The 20,073-nt window shown below is 32.4% G+C and overlaps 1 protein-coding gene across 1 annotated transcript; it reads right to left on the bottom strand.

Annotated features, from left to right (window-relative positions):
• Positions 1-4,982: 4,982 nt before the first annotated feature.
• LOC145583164 (glutamate dehydrogenase B) lies at positions 4,983-10,737 on the bottom strand. The gene is made up of 10 exons (XM_081640334.1): positions 10,578-10,737; positions 8,929-9,058; positions 8,109-8,222; positions 7,622-7,843; positions 7,454-7,528; positions 7,101-7,217; positions 6,763-7,013; positions 6,120-6,195; positions 5,943-6,029; positions 4,983-5,426 (listed from the first exon to the last, which is right to left on the bottom strand). Exons 2-10 carry the CDS (start codon positions 9,034-9,036, stop codon positions 5,241-5,243), a joined length of 1,236 nt encoding a protein of 411 aa, XP_081496460.1. The 5' UTR covers positions 9,037-9,058; positions 10,578-10,737; the 3' UTR covers positions 4,983-5,240.
• Positions 10,738-20,073: the final 9,336 nt, after the last annotated feature.

A 20,073-nucleotide genomic window follows, 5' to 3' on the forward strand; every position in this document is an offset into this window, starting at 1 on the left:
TGCGTGGCTGCTGCCGCGCGTGTGGCCCACCATCGAGGCGGCGCAACCACCGTGGCAGCCACATGCGGGCTGCTGTGCAGCCCGGCTCGCCATGGTGTTGCATTGCCTCGTTTTGCGTGCCACTACCTTGGGATTTGATCCCTTTTTCCGCGAGACAAAAATAATTAATTCTAAATTAATTTTAGAACTAATTTGGTGAGCAAAATAAAATTTTAAACAAGTCTAACTTAATAAAATTTTCAAAGTGCAATAACCAAAATAATTCCAAGAACCATCTTTAATTAAATTGGTTTAGCTTGGTGCAAAATAAATTGAGGCAATTTCTCACTTTCAATTTAATCAATTTAAATTAAACTTGAGAATTTGACAAAGTAAAGGGAAGTTGGAAAAATATGAACTTTAATGTTCAAATGAAAATTCCAACATCTAAAATTTGTGAATCCTTGAAAATTATATCTTCCAACATGAAGATAACCAAATTTCTATCACAAAAATCGAAACTTTATGTTTCTAATCAACTCAAAATGATTAAAACAACAAAGTTCAACTCAAAATAACATGGAATTTAGTGGTTTTCAAAGTTTCAATCACTTATCACAAATAAAGATTGAATCTTTAACACTTAGGAAGCCTCAAAAATAAAATTTTCACACTAAAAGGCAATTAGTTTGCAATTATGTGAAAATAAATCAACCTTTAAGCATCAAATACTACCAAGTAAGTGTGCTTTAAGGAGACATAAAAGTGCAGAAAAATATGCAAATAATCAACCATATAATCAACAATTTATGCCATTAATTTCAAGGTTAGAAAAGACTTAAAATTTTTCGTCAAAAATGAAAACCCCTCGAAAAAGGCATTTCTGGTCAGAATTTGGCTAAAATCACAGTCCCAACGGGGTAAAACCATTTCCAGAACACGTTTTCCACCCAAAATTCACTAGTCTTGAGCGAAAATCTGGGTTCTGGGCCAAATTCGACATTAAAAACGGGATTAAATAAATAAAACCGAGCTACTAATCTAATTAGCAACATAAACCAGAAAAAATAAGCCAAAAAATAAACCTTGAATATCATGATTATAAAAATAAACGAGCGGGGCTCCGATACCGCTGTTGTGGTTTGGTGAGTCCGACTCACCGCGGAAACAAACCCTCCCAAGGAACCACTCGCAATAATTAAAATCACAAAGCATAAATAAATATTCACAAAGAAAAGATAACGAATCTTACCCTCGAAGCGAGCTTCGCCCAAAAACCCGGGGCTCTTACTTGAAAGCTACTAGCACGTCAAGCGTTGCGCCTCCGACGGTATCCACCCACAAATGGGCGAACACAACTTTAAGGTCTACTACCTTGGGGTTAGCAAGGTCCGACCCAAACCCGAGTGTTATGTGAGTTTAAGAGTTTTCCCAAAAATTATGGAATGCTCTTTTTAACTCCCACTCAAGCACTTTTCTCCAAAACCCAAAGCTTGGTATTTATAGAGGAAAGTATGAGTGGGAATTTCTATCCCATCAATGTGGGATCATGAAATTCCACAAATTAATTTAAAGCTAAATTAAATTAAAATTGCAAACTAATAATAAATCTACAAGTGGCATTACCATGTGAGATGGGTTGGTGAGGACCACATGGAGAGTAGGGGACCATACTTGCTCCCCACTCAATACTCTCCTTGTGCCACATGTCCTTTCCCACTTACTCCCATATTCCAAGCTTCCCCTTTATTCATGGCCCTATGGCTCGAGCCAAGCCCGAGCCCGGCCCGCACCTGGCCCGAGCCCAGCCCGCACCAGCTGCTGCTGTGCGTGGCTGCTGCTGCGGTTTGGTGCGGCTGCGGCTGCTGCTGTGCCTAGCCGCGGCTGGCCGGGGCTGCTAGCACGGTGTGCTAGCTCGTCTTGCCCCTAGCATTCGGATGCTCGGGGCACACCGATGCTAGGGGTATTTTCGGGAATATGGTCGATTTATTATTATTTTGCGCGTCTCGTCTTTTATCATTTTAGACTCGACTTCCGACGATCGGTTTCGACGCTCTAAGCTCGAATTACCGACGTCTAAATATTTAACACTCATGCGACGAATTAATTTCTTCCGAATTAATTCGTCGAGTTGGTTCGCATATATTTGCTTGGGTGTGACCCGAAGGGTTCAGTCAAGATTAAGCTGTAATATTAATTATATTAATATTACTGATCGGAAGCGGCCTCCACCCAGGCATTCCGATCACTTGACCTTACTGAATATATTAGCTTTCTAATAATTCTGAACCCGCTATCAGAATAATACACTTGTTCGAAGGACACCATTCCTTTCAATTATAGCTTACCATTAGAGATGCTCTAATATAGTTTGTCACTTTATCAAACCATATAGGGTTTGGTGGAGTTTGTTCATATGATAATCAGTTTTAATTGGTAAATTTATTATAATCCAATAATTTTATTTACTTTTTTATTTTGGAAAATTCTCTATAGTAACCATCAATTTCTTCTTTTGTAAATTGGATAAATACTTACCTTTTTTTTTTTTTATACTTACAACACTTCTCTTTGCCAATATATTATTTCAATCGTTAATATCTTTAATTACCAATATGTAAAAAATTATACATATGATATTAAAATAATCCCTCCATTACATATTACCCGCAACAAAGGAATATTTTATGTCTCACAATAATACCCTTTTGTTGCGAGTAATATGTATCGGAGGGAGTAGTATCAATCGAGTCGAATCTAACAAGATCTCGCTTGATTATAATTTTGCTTAGCTATAAATCATCAAACTAGTCAGAGTGAAACATATGAATAGTGAACAGTCAAACTGTTGCAAGTATTAAAAAACGGAGGAAGTATTATCTTTGGTAATTTTGTACTCCCTTCGTAATTTAGTTGTTCCAAATCTCCATGCACAGAGTTTTAGGATAAATAATACTAAAAAGTAATAAAATATGAAGAAAGTAGGGTTATGGGAAGCATTAAGTATGATAATTGGGAGGAGAGAGAATCTATAAATATTAAAGTATGCTAGTTGAGGGGTCTACTATGAGAAAAAAAATTAGTAAAATATTGTGAAAAGTTAAAAAAAAATTGGAGTACGTTGTTTAGGGTAAAAATTACCCAACACGTAGCCCAATCGAATAGCGACACGTGTCCCTATAGGAAGATGACACGTGTAAAAACCTTAAAAAGAGCACCTGAAAAAGAGAGTAAAGGGCCTCCTTACATCAGAAGGCCCAAATCCCGAAAAATCCGTAAAACGGCGCCCCCATTAGGACACGTATCAACACTTGATTGCGCCGCCAATTAGAGCACGGTATTCTAGGGCATTAACCCTAAAGGGGCACAATTCCCACCCCTATAAATACCCCAATCATTTATGATGGGAGGGGCGATTGTGACATAACATTAAAAAAGAGCATTAAGAATTCCAACTTCCCTCTACTTTCTCTCTCTAGCTTTTCCGTTTTCCAGTCACTAACTTGATCATTGGAGGCGAATATTCCGGTAAACGGAATATTCGTTGTTTTGCAGGTGTCTGTGTTTGTCCGGCTAAGAGCACGACCAGTATTTCGAGGAATTCACAAAAAAAAACCCCGAAACATATGTAATTAAATACAGCCGCAAAAGAAAAGTGGAGCAAGTAATACGAAGAGAGTATTATTGATTACCAAAGATAATAATAATTAATTTAATTAAAATGGACATTAATTTTAATTATCACACTTTCTTTTGACATTGGTTGGGAGGGGTGGATTAATATGATTTGTCACTCAGCACTAGCTAGAGAACTATTTTTTCCGTGGCAATGTGGCATATGTGGAAAGCTAGGAACCAAATAGTTTTTAAGCTAGCTATGCCACACCCTATTTCTATGTTTAATAGATACATGGTGAACTTGGCGGCAAATGTTAATACATTTCAAGACAAAGGCATGACACTAGCAAAGAGGCATGCTACTACTAGCTGGAAAAGACCAAGGGAAGACCTAAAAATTAACACAAATGGCGCTTGGAAGGGAGATGGTATTGCAGGAGCTCAAGGTGTCATCAAGGATTAGGATGGAGTTTAAATAATGGGCAAGACCTCAAAAACTAGGGGTAGAAACCCAGCTGGCAGAACTACTAGCTATTAGAGGAGGGATACAAATGACAATTGATGCGAAATTCAAAAGCACAATTATAAAGACTCACGCTCTTTCCCTCAAAAGCACCATTGAAGATGTTGGAAAGTAAACCATTAATGAATTGATTACTATACTTAGAGACATGCAGGGGTTGCTTGATAAGGGATGCAGCTTCAAGTTTAGTTACATCCCGAGAAAGCGAATGGAGTGGCGCACTACCTTGTCAAACTTACTGTGGACAAAGATGGTATTGATGGAATGGAAAAGTTTTTCGATGCTCCTCCCTAAAGTGCAAGAGATGTATATGAAGCGGAAATTAACGACAATGCTTATTAGTGTTGCTATCTGCTATTGTATTGCTATAAACCCGATTTTTTGCCTAACTATACTAGCTATTAGTGTTAGTTTGTTGCTATCTAGACTTCCTGTTAATGTTGATCTATTGCTTCCAAATTAGGAAGTCTTAAGTTTATGCTTAAACTTCGGTTGTATTGGTGCACACAGAGTAGTCTCGTGGGTCTTTTGCTAAATTTTGGCAACGAGTTGTATTTGGATTGTTGTTTAGTTTAATCTAATTTCAGAAAGATTTGTATGTATCAAATCATTACAAAATGATATTGTTACTACGTACCTAATTACTTTCATGTGATTTATTAATTTATAAACCATGTAATTTGTAAAATGTCTCAATCCTATTTACTAATATTGTTTCTACTACAAATTTATAGCAGTGTAGTGCACGAAATCTATTACACAATTATACAAATCTTTAAATAAGATCTCATTTGATATACTTATCTATACATACAGATATATATAACGTTAAAATTAAAATAATAGACCGACAACAGAAAGATAAATAATAATTCTCATGCTCACATTTAATGATAAATAATTAGAGTTACAATCTGGTTGAAAATCGAAACAATAACATCACATGAAAAATCTAAACAGGTAAAAATTACATTAATTTAACCGGGTAAAGATAATAACCCGCGTTTTTTATAAAGTCGAGTATAAACTATAAAGAGATTACATAATATCGAAATGCAAAGATCAAATGACCTAGAAGCAAAGAGAGGTTTTATTAAACAAAATGACAAGTTCATGATAATTAAGCTTCCCAGCCTCTAAGAACAGTTGCTCGTGCAACACGATTTAGTCCAAGGGTGAAGGCTCCCATACGAAGATCACAATTATGTGTATTACACATTTCCTTTACATTCTTCAATCCTTTAGTCATATATGTCTTCAGTTCATTGTTCACTCTCTCTTCTTCCCACATAAAACCTTGAATGTTCTGCAATTAATAAACATACTCTTATATTTACATAATGAATGTATTCATTGTGTATTTCCTTTCAAATAAACTAACTATTTACAAAAATGGACAATCTCAAATTTGTACTCTTAATACTACCTCCGCTTCAAATTATTTGTAACGATTTGACCTAAAGAATGAGTTAAAAATGTATTATCGTTGCAAATAATTTGAAATGAATGTAGTATGTGATGATTGCATTAGAGGAAGTAATGCCTTTAGCCCTTTATACAGTAGAGCACAAATGTGTCCAGCATTTTTAAATATTATGGATTAGACCTTAATTTCAATACACTCTTAACACATTCAATTATTCAATTTTCAAGTTAAGAATAGAACCTTGTAGAAAAAATGTAGAACATGAAAAGATTTCAAGATTTGAAAGAAAATAATACGGAGTAATAGTTATAATAAAACATAGAACAAAGAAATAACCAACCAAGTTTTAAGCAACTAAACTCTACCAGAATCACTTTATAGTGGAGGATTTCATACCTGAACCCACTCAAAGTAACTAACAGTAACACCACCAGAGTTCGCATATATGTCGGGAAGGATGACAACACCTTTCTTTTTAAGTATCTGAAAATAAATAAATAAATAAATAATAACTCGTTATAACAACTCAACTACAACATCATAGTACAAAATATTAATACAGTTTAAACAAACCTCATCTGCTTCTGGATCAGTAGGATGGTTTGCAGCCTCCACAATAAATTTGGCCTTGATTTCATTTGCATTATCCCTTCAATCATAACAAACAAATTTTTAATCCGGCAATCCAAGTTGGAAAAATATATGAATTGAAATTCAGGTCATGAATATTTCTTCAAAAGCAAGAAAATACAGCGCAATCAACTCACAAGACTTAAGTATTAGTTGGTCTGCATAAAAAATACTACGTAGTTCATGAACTGAACTGAAAGTCCTGGGGAAAGAGGGGGGGGGGGGGGGGGGGGGGGGTGGGGGGGGGGGGTGGGGGGGGGGGGGAATCCTCCTATACTTAAAATTTGAAGGCAATTTTTAGTTAACTAAAATTCAGGCCATGAAATCCTCTTTGCCACTATCATGAACCATTTCAACATTAGAATCTGATAACCAATGAAGAATTTCAGCCATTGTAAATTCATATTAAAGAATTGACACCAATATAAAATACTTCGAAAGAATTAATTAGAAATGGAGATTTGATTGTCATTTATCCTTCACACCTAGTGTTTAGATAATATGGAGTGATTCATTTCTTCCCTCAACATCAAATATCAATTTATTTACATACAAGGTGAAAAGTTAAAGGCACTTGAAGATGAACCTGTTAATAACTCCACCAAGGGCTGCAGGGATTAGCACGTCACAATCTTCAACCAATATTGAATTGGTGTCTATTGCATCTGCATCATGGAAACCTTTGACTCCACGATTCTCTTGGACATGTTTGAGTAAGCTGTCAATGTCTAGTCCGTTCTTGTTTTTAATTGCTCCAGTAATATCACTTACAGCAACAACCTTCCCTCCTAATTCACTGATGAGCCGTGCAGCCCATGAACCCACATTCCCAAACCCCTGAGATTAGTGTAGTTAGGATCAATTGTGACGGACAAACATCATAATGGAATATAATTAAAGTTCTCTTTTCACATTAATGCATACCTGTATCACAAATCTCTGACCAGATACAGTCTTTCCATACTCATTTAAAAGGGCTTCTGTAGCAAACAAAACCCCTCTTCCTGTAGCCGCATCTCTACCAAGAGATCCACCAAGGTCCTAATATCACATCAAGATCAAATTATTTTATTTTTTAGAAAATGAAAATTTAGTAATCAAAAACATGAATTAATTCATTCTATTGCTAACAATTTAAAGCATAATAGTCAATAGGCATGCTTAATGTATTGTCAATCGCATCACTATGCATCTAAACTGAAGGCCTGGAGCACACAATACCATCAAATTATAAGGTTACTACAAATAAACATAATCACAATTATCAACACACTTACAATAGGCTTTCCAGTAACAACTGCAGGTGAATGACCATGGAACTTAGAGTACTCATCCAATATCCAAGCCATTGTCTGTTCAATGACAGTAAGATTAACAATTAAATTCTATACATATATGTCAATACCATTACAGAGACCTTTTCACAAACAAATAACTGATTTCACCTGTGAATTAGTCCCCATATCAGGAGCGGGTACATCGGTGTGAATTCCAATGAGATCATGAATCCTCTGGGTGAAAACTCGTGTCAAGCGTTCAAGTTCAGAAGCACTCAAGTCTGATGGGTTACATCCTATGCCACCCTTGGCACCACCATAAGGAATATTTGCTACTGCTGTCTTCCATGTCATTAATTGTGCCAAAGCATTAACCTCATCTGGATCAACCTACAATATTGATTAACAAAATTATTCATCACAGTTATCAAATATTATAGATTACGCAATTTATAATGTCTTTATTTTGTAGAACGCAATGACAAATTATAATTGAGTTATCAGGTGATAGTACAATTTATAGACAAAAAGGGGAAATCCAATGTAGTACAGTTATACAGATACAATAATGACTTTGTTAGACAAATACAAAATAAGTTTTTTCTTTTCCTCAATAAATGAGGCAAGAAATAACAGAAAAGACATGGGAACCAACCTCTGGGTGGTATCTGATTCCACCCTTCATGGGGCCTCTAGAATTGTCATGCTGAACTCTGAATCCAATAAAAGAAGCCAAAGTGCCATCATCTTTGGGTATAGTACACTCAACCTGCAATTTTTTGTTAAAATTCTGAATCATTATTTTAGCAAAATACGAGCTGTAGGTGACATATTATTGCATATGATGGCCCATATGAAATTTTACCCGCAAAAACAAAAAAAAATAAAAAATAAAAAGTAAATAAATAAATAAATAAATAAAATAAAAGGTGCTTGCATGAACACGAGTACTGCCAATAATAGTATATTAGATAAACCAACCAAAAGTAATCTGTTTCTTGCAAAACATATTGACAGGTAATTTGAAGCTATAGCTCACATAACACTGTCATATATAAACATAGAATCATATATACGCATACTTAGCCCAATGCAAAGGTTTGACAGTTTGAGTTAGAGAAGCTAATTTGGAAAACAAAAAAAAAAAAAATCTAAAGACCCCAGAACAAGATACAAACTAAAAGATGACAAGTACTCACTTAGAGAGTTATCTCAATTTCCAGATACTGACGATGTACCTAGTACTATTAGTCTAGTACACATGTTTGATAACAATAATCTGCACTATACTACTACATTTAAATTGTCTGATTACTTTTTCATAGACAAATTTATGAGAATTCTAGAGACTATTAATGAATTCCAGACTCTTGCTCTTTCAGCAATGAAATGAGCAACTAGTAACAAAATTGGGTTGGTATATAACTTCTAGAAACATAGTTGATAGTAAGTGATTAAAGAAAAGCATCATCCACCTTGATTTCCCTAAATGGGATGAGAAGACTCTTTTCAAGTTTAGCATCCAACCCCAAAAGTCGGGATGCAAGCTTAAAATTTCTATTAGTTGCTGCGAGTGCGTTCATGATTTTACTGCTTCAGAGTAAGCTGAAATTTGAGATAAATGGTATTATAAACTCTTCAAAATCCAAAATTAAAATCAAATAAAAATAAAATTAAAGGAATTAAATAAATCAAAGCTCATCTACTGAGAAGGACAGGAAGAAGAGCAACTGCTCAACCTAACAATAATAATAATAAATAAATACCAGAAAGATAGAAGTCAAGATCAAACAAATTAAGCAAATATATTAAAACAGCTCAAGATAAACGTGGCCATATGCAAGCATGGTCAAATGACCCGGTAATCATCGCTGCAATGAACTTTCTACTACATGAAAACTCTGCACTGGCATATGCATCACTAGCTATTTTACTAACTTCATACGTTGGATTGCCATATTTGCAATTCACTGTTTGAGACAAGATAGAGGGCGATAAATATGCATAAAGCTCGAAGATTGAGCAACACTGCTCATTCATCGTAATTATAAGTCTTAATTACCCTATCCAAGGTTTTAGCCAACACTTGTAACCCAATCCTTAAGAAAAATTTCATATCACAGCATACACGATGGAAGCAATTAAACTAATGGATTATTTTTGGGAGCATCTACCTAAGAAAGCGACAATTAGCATTTTCTTCGGCTTCAATCAAAGCAACGCAATGTGTGTGCAAACATTAGATTACAAATTCTAAAAGGCATAAAGGGATCACTCATATTACCACTCAAGCCTCAACTTATTGGTCATGTAATATGTATGATATAGTGATCAAATGGTCAACTAGCAACCTTCTTCACCATTTCACACAATAAATAAAACCTCAATTTAACTAAAGTTGTAAGACATACTCAACTACTATACAATCAATGTGTTAGATCTCGGGTTCGAATCATTTCAAAGCTAACAAATAAACACAACTCATAAATGTCGCGATCAAGACTTTTAACAAACAACTAAACAACAATTAGTTGACTTAATTGGATTATTTGCTCAAATTGCAGAAATTAAAGCAATGCCAGCACCTTGCCAGCCTATTCATTTTTACCTATAGAAATTGAGTAAATTTGAAGTGACAAACACAATCTGTAATTTGAAATATAATTCCAAAATTAATCTGGATTTAATGGACCTAAAGCAACCCACATAAACAAAGACTTTTCACAGTTGAATCTGAGTAAAATGGATAGGATTGTCAGCATAAAACAATTCTAATATATAATCTTGGAAATGGTAAAATTGGAATTTGGAATTTACAATTTAAAAATCATCAATTTTACAGTATAAACAAACAATGAAACAGACAAAAAGCACTAACAATTTTGAAAGCCTCGATCTTGCACAAAACCCATGTGAATTCGATCAAAAAAAATCATAATACTAATTAATTAAACCAAAAACCTAAGAAAAAAATACCCAGATCAAAATATCTAAAATATCATAAAATGTAAATTGAAAACAATTAAACCCGCGATTAATCAGCAAAATGTAATGCAAACCCAAATCATAAAGATTCACAAAAAGTTAAAAAAAAAAAAAATCGGATTTTGCGGAAATTACTAACCAGAGAAGGTGGCAAGTGGGGAAGAACAAATTGAACTAGAGGAGAGAGAAAATTGAAAATTGAAAAAATGAAGAATTTGGGTAGAATTGGGGAAGGTGAAACGTAAGAGCAGAGAGCAAGGTGAAAGGTAGAGAGCAGAGCACGAATTTCAGGAATTTATTTATAGGGGAGAAGAAATTGAGGGAAGAATCAATACTTTATTATTATAAATTAAATAAATATACAACAATAAAGTTGAAAATGAAATTTGTAAAATGTGTTAGTTTTTGAAATGTATTTAGACACGTCAAGCTTACACGTCAACTGTACCTTTGGTCTTTAATATATAAAAAAAATAAAAAATAAAAAAAAACGATGTCTAATTTTTTCAACATAAAAATTGTCAATGAGAAACCGATAGATATTGAATTTATTTGAGCATGTTATCCAAGAATCGAATTGGTAAACCCCTTGTCTTATTCCGTATGACGTGCTACACGTTCAACTAATCAATGCATTAAAGCATCATTATTATGAGTAATGTTTTTGTTAAACGTTATCGATAACTCATTGCACCGTGTGTGATTCACGGTTTTTTTTCTGCATGTTTTTTTTTTTTTTTTTTTTGAGAAACGTTACATATTGAGATTATTGACATCACTAAAAAAAAAAAAAAAAAAAAAAAAAAAAAAGAAAGAAAAAGAAGTCTCTATATGTAGTCGTTAGTGTTATAAATAAGCATTTAATAACCTTCTTATTTGGTACTCGTATTAGTTTTAAAATGCATGGCAAAATTACGCAATGTTATATTTTCATTTGTTTTTTCCATTTTAATTTCTTATATGTAGCCCTAAGGGCTTAGTATATCATTCTTCTGTTTTTTTTTTTTTGGTACTCCCTCCATTTCTTTTATTTGCATCACTTGGTCATGCGCGGAGTTTTACGAGTGTAATATTATATTGTGAGTGGATTAATAATTTATTATTGTAAAAGTAAGATGGGACCATGTAAGAGAAAGTGGTGAGGAAGAGTATATTTTTTTATTATATAATAAGTGGGGAGCATGAAAGAGAGAGAAATGATAAAATAATTTAAGTGGAGTTCAAATTAAGAGAGAATAGTGATGAAATATAGTATAAAGTTACTAAATAAGGAAGTGATGCAATTAAAAAAAAACGCCCATAAAATATAAATAATGCATTTAAAAAAAACGGAGGGAGTACTATATTTCTTGTGAAATCTATTTTTTTTAAAATAAAATTATACCCCTTACTAGTTTTTACCTACTCCCTCCGTCCCCGAAAGAACGACCCATTTGGGTTGATTACGCGGGCATTAAGAAAGTTAAATAAAAAGAAGTAAAAGTATATTGAAAATATAAATTTACATGGGATTTATAAAAATATAGAGAGAGAAAGTAATAAAATTACATGGAAAATCAAATTTTTATATGGGGAAGTTAATTTTGCACAAATATTGTTGCAAATTGGTGGGTGTTTTAATGCAAATGGGTCATTCTTTTTGGGACTAAAATTAGGTCAAATGGGTTATTCTTTCGGGGACGGAGGCAGTACTATAATATCTTTTTGGGTATATATAAGCATTAAAAATCCTTTTGAAAATTGTATAAAATTAGGAATTCATGACCAAAACACGCGTAGATCAGTGTAATTAGTGTATTTTTGTCATGATTTTCTAAATTTAAACCATTTTCAAGAGTGTTTTTAATGCTTATATATATAGCCCTAAGGGCTATGTAAGCACTTTCCTGAACTAAAATTATTTTTACTGAGCTAAAATTATTTTTACGAAAACAAAATTATATTTGCTGAAGTTAAATTATTTTTACTGAACTAAAATTATTTTTGCTGAACTGAAATTATTTTTACTAATTTTCTATTGTAATTCTTCTTTAAGATAACTGAATTTAACTGAACTAAAATTATTTTTACTGAACTGAAAGTAATTTTACTGAACTGAAAGTAATTTTACTTAACTGAACTTATTTTTACTGAACTGAAATTATTTTTACTTAATATTATTTTAAGGTGAAGTGAACAGGGCCTAAGAGTCTATTTTATTCACCTTATTTTCACTTATTTCTGATTTGATAAATTCAACTAAATTCAGGTAATTTTAGATAAGTTAAGTGTTAAAAGACCAATTCTACCAGAAGCTTAACCTAATGATTGAGGTCCAAGGATCTATCACGCCCCTTCACATGAGAGCTCTTTGGGCTTGAAATGTAGATGCAGCATGGGCCCTCCGCATACCCTGCGAGAAATATTTCACTTTGAAAAGAGGCGTGGATAAGATGCTTTATACTCTATCATTAAGGATATTTTATGTTCATCTTATTTTCACTTATTTCAATTTTAATAAGTTTAGATAAGTTCAGATCAGGAAAACTAAGTTCTTATAAGGGTTACTCAAGTTCAAATTACAACAAATATAAGTTTTATTAAGGTCTAATAAGTTCATGTAAGTTTGAATAAGTAAAAAAAATCAGGTGAATAGAACACGCTCGTGTAGGAAAAAATAAGTACTAATAAGGGTTATCCAAGTTCAAATTATAATTAAAATAAGTTCATTTAAGTTCATATAATTAAGTTAAGTTAAGTTTAGATAATTTTAGGGCTTCTTCTATCCACCTTATTTCACTTAATTCAGGTCTAACAAGTTCAGATAAGTTCAATTAAGTTAAGATAACTTTAGATAAGTTAAGTTCAATAAGGCTTCATTCACTTCACCATATTTTTGCTGAATTGAAATTATTTTTACTAAACAGAAATTATTTTTGCTAATATTTTTACTCATCTGAAAATAATTTTACTGACCTAAAATTATTTTTACTGATTTTCTATTATATTTCTTCTTTAAAGTTACTGATTTTCACTAAATTGGAATTATTTTTACTGAACTGAACTTATTTTTACTAAACTGAACTTATTTTTGCTCAACTGGAATTATTTTTACTGAATATATTTTTTTTAAGTTCAGATAAGTTTAGTTCATGAAAAATAAGTTCTGATAAGGGTTACGAAGTTCAAATTACAACTAAAATAAGTTCAGTTAAGTTTAGTTAATTAGTTCAGATTAGTGAAAATCGGATAAATAGAATATACCCTTAGATAATGAAAACTAGGTGAATAAAACACAACATAAATTAAAGTCGTAATACACTCTATAATAGTATCTCAAATCTCTATTACTGTACAATTTCATTTATATAAGGTCAAAACCAGTATGTATTGTTAATTTATCATTCTGGGCCTGTTCATATTTACTGAATTGAGCTGAACTGAACTGAACTGAACTGATTGGAACTGACCTGAACTGAACTGAACTGAACTGAACTGAACTGAATTGAGCTGAAATGAATATTTTATGTGAGAGAGAAATTAAGAGTTGAACTGAACTGAACTGATTGGAACTGAACTGAACTGAAATTAAGTAAATGTGAACAGGCCCTCTGTCTATAACAACGTTGGAATGTGTCACGCTTTTTCAAATCTTCAATGAATGATATTCTGTAAATAATAATTCGTTGTCAGCAAATAATCCTTTTTCTCCCTTACATAAAGTAGGGTTGAAACTTGTAACTATTTTGAGTAATAAATTGGTTGTATAGTTCCTATATATATATATATATATATATATATATATATATATATATATATATATATATATATATATATATATATATATATATATATATATATATATATATATATATATAATTGGATTGTTAGCCAAAAAAATATGGATAAAAGAAAATTCACATGATGTAAGATAGTAAGATACACACTTAAAATATCTGAAAATTCTACAATGTCATTCTTTAAAAATGACACCACAATTTACTGATGTGGTAAAATCTGATTGGCATTATTTTTATTTTTTAATTATTTTTAGGAAAAATTAGAAATAATAATCCCAACTTTCATGAATTTTACTACAATAATCCAAAAATCCCAACTTTGGATTATTGTAGAATAATCCGAACATTGGGGGTTGTTTTTTTTCTTAACTTCCAAAAATCAGTGACCGGTTGAATGGATCATTTTTTTTAAAAAAAGTGATACGTGTCACAAGTGAATTGGCTAAAACAAGTTATTAAAAAAAAATAAAAAAATATAAAAAAAAACACCAACCAAACCCCAAAATCTCGACCACCAACCAAACCCCAAAAACCACCGGCCTTACCCCAAACAGCAGCGGTTATTGCCCTTCCCCCCTCCCCCTGCGCCGCTAATTCCCCTCCCCTTGCGCCGGTTTCTCCCCTCCCCACTCGCGCGGTCCCCCTTTTCCCGTTTTCCGGCTACCTTTAATCGAAAACCCCCAACCTCCTCCCCTCGAAAATCGCTTCCAACCACATTTCTCCACAAAACCACCACTCCCGAAAACCCCCAAAAACTCCTTCCCACCGTCGAAAACCCTAGGGTTTTAGGGTGGAGGAATGATTTGAGGTTTTTGGCAGTGGGAAGGGGTTTCATTAGTGGATTTGGGGTTTGGGGTGGTGGTTTTGTGGGGAAAGGAGGGTGTTTCGAGGAGGGAGAAAGACGGCAACATGGCGGATTGTTTCACAAGCCTGGCCGGCGAGAAAAGGGCGGTAGGCTGGGTAGTGGGGTGGTGGTTAGGGTGGGCCGGTGGGGGAAGGAGAGGCTGACTAGTGGTTTGGTGATTTTTGGGGGTTTTTTTTTCTAATTTTTTGAACCATCAAGGGTTGACACGTGTCAAGTGACTTGATATAATATGTCATAGACTTTTGTTGACCGGTTAGGGATTGAAGAAAAAGAAGAACCCCTAAAGTTCGGTTTATTCCAAAATAATCCAAAGTTTGTATTATCGTAGCAAAATTCATGAAAGTTGGGATTATTATTTCTAATTTTTCCTTATTTTTAATGTCCATAATGTATTAAAATTGTAACTTTTTATGTATTCTTTTTAATACATGTATTTTTTTAAGAAATACATAATTATAAATTATGAACATCTATTTTATAATATTAATTAATTTTTGAATTTATAATTATAATAAAAAATCAAAAAATAAAAATTGTTCATCAATGTTCATCAACCATGTCATAGATTAGCCCCACTCCCAAAATCAATGTAGTTGTTAATAAATTCGTAAATCAGGAGTAAAATCGGGATAAAAATTCAAAAACAAAATGTGTTTTTGCTTTTTTTTTATTTTTTATTTTTATTATTATTTTTTTTTTTTGCAGTTTGTGATTTTAGGTTTTTGTTCATAAAAAAATTTGAACAACAATCTCATTTATAAGTATTTGCAAAAGACGAATTTCAATTTGAATGGTTTGAAAATATCATTTATGTGACTCGAATTGTGCAATTTTGTCAAAGAACAATGAGTATCAAGTTTGTAGAAGATGAAGTGGTCGCATTTTTTATTTTGTTCGTAACCCCTGTTTGATCCGATAAATGTAATTAATTTTTTTCGAACTTGTTTGCAGGTTAGGTAATGACCTAACTAAAGATAGGTAATTACCTAACTAAAGACAGATAATTACCTAATTAAATAAAGGTAATTACCTAACTACAAACAGATTGAAAAAAATCGCAAATCTCGATTCTGGATCAAAGAAGTTTGCAAAAAAAAATTTGAACTCTAAATTGTAGAGCACACCCTCATTATCCATTGATCGTTAAAAAAAATTAAAATATTTGTGTTTTAGATCATCACAATACACGTTCCCAAGACTATTTTCATCCTCAAAACTATGAAACAACTTAATTTTTTACATAAATCAAAATTATCAATCGAACCCTAAAACGAAATTTGTATACGAATCATGGAAGAAGATTTGAAACCCAATAAATCCGATCTTTGGACGGAATTTTGGTATGAGTTCCGAATAGATTATACAAGATTTTGGGGGTTGTTAATTAAGATCGTGAATGAAGAATGATGATAATTTTTTTATTTTCTAAATTTAATTATAATTTAATTTTCAAAAATTATTTTAAAAAGATAAAAATAGATTTTAAAAAAACTATAATTATGTATTCTTTAAAAAAAATACACGTATTTACAATTATACATACATATATAGCATTTAGGCTTTAAAATAAATAAAAAATTGACCAATCATAACATGACACATCATTATGTTATGGTGTCATTTTTTAAAATATGACACAGTAAAAACATCGTAAAATATTGAGTACTTCATATGATGTATATGCATGTATCTCATTGCATTACACTTGTATGAAAACCGAGTTTTTTGTTTTTTTTTTTTTTTTTTTTTGAAAGATTATGAAAACCAAGTTTGGGTGAGCCTGTATCACGATGAATCCACCCATCCAAGCAAAACATATTAAAAAGTCCAATAACTTGTATGAAAATAATTTTCAAAAACTGAGCATAAATCAAGTAATTGTTTTTAAACTTTTGTAAAATATTGCTGATTGATTAATCTTTTCTTCTTTTTTTCACCACTGATTGTTTATATTTTTTAATTACTTTATTCCTATTCCAAAGGAAAAGGGTATTGTGGTCTATTTAAGTAGACACCACTTATCCCATATTTGCTTATGTAATAGAGATCATGCCCTCCCTTGATATATATTCATTATTCACACAATTTCATTTACAAAACCAGTGAGTAGTCCAGGCATTATCCCAAGTTACTACTGTTGTAAACGTGCATTCGAAAATTATTTTAAAGGCTTTTCTAAACTGAAATTATCACTGTCAAACCAAAATTGAGTTATTCTTTAAATATTTTTTTTAATTGAATCTTGTGGTTTTATAAAAAAATTTACATATTAATTACATAGTTGATGATTCGCTTTAATGGTTAAATAGTCATTTTTGTTATAAAAGGTTGAGGGTTCAAATCTCCTTATCCTTATATGGGAAGGTGACATGGCACAATAAAAAAGGGACTACGTGGGAAATAAGAAATAAAAATAATAATATATCTATATATGTACTAAAATAACAACTGTTGATGTCATCATTGCCTACGTGTCACTTTTTTATTTAATTTTTTTCCTTCAAAATGCAAGGATGATGTCACAATTTTTTTCCTTTTTAAGTTACCCTATTTAACATAGCTTTGAAAATATATTCTATTTGAATTTTTAAATTTTAGATTTTGGGTTTTCTACACATATTATGCTATTTAGTTATTTACGAGTTGTTAACAATAGTTAATAGTATAATTTAATTGAAATTTCTTAATTAAATATGAAATTATGCACTTTCGGGAATTGTATATTCATATTTAATTATAAATTAGTTAGGAAAAATGAGGAAATTATTTTCTTTCAGTACGTGTTAAAAGTCTATAATTCAATTCTTATTTTAAAACCGTGCATCGCAGGGGGTTAATCTAGTGGTAATATTAAAATGGAAACCCTAATCAACACATATGAATTAAATTTTCCCTGAGTTTGAATAAACCCTAGCCTCTCCCCTCTCTCTTCAACCCTAGCCCCCGTTGTTAATTTTTGAGGGGCTTCCGTCGGATCTTGCCGGTGGAAAGCCCCAATCTAAGTTTTTTTTGCCTTTTTTTTGTTTTTAACTTATAATAATGGTTCCTCTGTTCGAGAGGAACTTGTCTCCCTCGAAAGAAAGGGTTTTTTCTCCTTCGAAAGACGAGATTTTTTTTTATCTCCTTCGAAAGACAAGGTGTTCTCCGCGCTTGGAATAGTATCAGGTTGTGCAGGGCTACGATTGATATTGGTTACTCCGATTCAGAATACAAAATTGTCACAAGAATTTTCTTCCTCCAAAAATTACAAAGCGATGACAGATCCACTCAAAAAATTATATGAGACAACGAATCGAGATGTGTAGAATTTTTATATCTATATATTTGGATTCTTAGTCCTTCTCCAATTAATTCTTGTTTGGCTTTGTTAAATCTATTTTCTTTGTCGTTAATCATCAATTGTAGATACCGTTGACTTTCATCAATGAAATTAGTGTCCTATGCAACTTCTTTAAAAAAAAAAAAAAAGGAATGGAAACCCCAATCAATCATAATAATATTATGGTAATATTAAAATGGAAACCCCAATCAAGTATATCATAGTGAAAGTCAGTTTGGAAAAAAAAAAATTAAATCAGGCAATTCAACCAAACTTGAAATATTATTGGTGTTCAAAAATCGATACCAAATACTTTTTACAACTTTCGTTTTTTTAATTGACACATTTCTTTTTTTCATGCTTGCTAATATATAATTTCAACGAATAATATCTCTAATTACATACAGAGTATAAAAAGAAATTTTGCCAACAACTATCATTTAAATGACTACTTTTGAGAACATCTACTATTTATTTATTTTATTTTTTTTTGAAAAAATTACCATAATAACCCAAAAACTTTGACTACCATCCCGTGAGAATCACATTAGGGGGCCTACTTTATACGGTACTCCATATTTAATACTGATTTAATTGTGTTAAAGGTATTCACCACTACCATTAACATAATTTATTACATACTCCCATTGTTTAAGTGCTCCATAGTGACATGACACGCATGCCGATGTAAAACTTTGACCAATAATATCTTTAATTATCATTAACTATAAATTATAACAATTGAATATTAATAATCTACTCATTGAGACGATTCCAACAAATACCCATAACTAAAGATGACATTGGGTCAGGCCGACCCGAAGCCCGGCACAGCCCAACATGAAAAAAGCACAGCATGGCCGGTGCTGTGTGTGTGGGCCATGGGCCGCCTTTATTTGGGAGAAGCATGATAAGGCACGTCACAACAAAGCATGCTTAAATAATCAATGCAATTTTGCTTAGGCACGAAAGCTTGGCACATGGGTCTAGGTCGTGCATGGGCCAACCTTTTGAAAAATTCGGCCTGACATGATACGACACGAAACTCGTGGGCCAAGTTTTAGGTCGGGCCTAACTAAGCCCAAAGCACATGGGTCTGGCACGACCCGGCACGACCCAAAGCCATCTTTACCCACAAGACTATATTTTTTCTTATGTATAATTCACAAACATTGGTCAAAAGTAAATATAATGAATAGTGTCAAAATCCCAAATGGGGGCACTTATAAAAACAAAGGGAGTAAAGTATATTGTATGAGTCCGGGCTCGCGACGAGACAAATATAAGTTTTTGGACATATCTTCTCGATTTTTGAAATTTCAATGTAAATTTTTGGACATTTCATATAAGTTTTTGAAAATTTCATATAAACTATTTAGAAATTTATGTATTGGGTGGACGAATGACTCACGATGAAACAGACTAATCAGACACACTCAATCCTTTGTAAAGTTACCCTTAAATTGGTTAAAATTACCTTCAAATTGTCCATCTTTCAATAAAAATAAAATTCGTTTTATAGAAGATTTAGAGCTTATTTAGTTCACCTTATTTTTGCTTATATGAACTTATCTGGTTTGGTCTGGTTTGGTTTGATCTGATCTGATTTTATTTGGTCTGATCTGATCTGATTGATTTGATCTAAATGTCATATTTGAGCAAACTTTGACCT

The sequence above is a fragment of the Chenopodium album genome, chromosome 15 (genome assembly GCF_948465745.1).
Source record: "Chenopodium album chromosome 15, dcCheAlbu1.1, whole genome shotgun sequence".
Classification (NCBI taxonomy): domain Eukaryota; kingdom Viridiplantae; phylum Streptophyta; class Magnoliopsida; order Caryophyllales; family Amaranthaceae; genus Chenopodium; species Chenopodium album.

Excerpts from the sequence above, each read along its gene's own strand:
- LOC145583164 (XM_081640334.1), bottom strand. The coding sequence starts at position 9,036 with ATGAACGCACTCGCAGCAACTAATAGAAATTTTAAGCTTGCATCCCGA. Across the intron at positions 7,529-7,621 it reads ATATGGGGACTAATTCACAG|ACAATGGCTTGGATATTGGA; the intron begins GTGAAATCAGTT and ends GTCATTGAACAG. Across the intron at positions 6,030-6,119 it reads CTGATCCAGAAGCAGATGAG|ATACTTAAAAAGAAAGGTGT; the intron begins GTTTGTTTAAAC and ends ATTTATTTTCAG.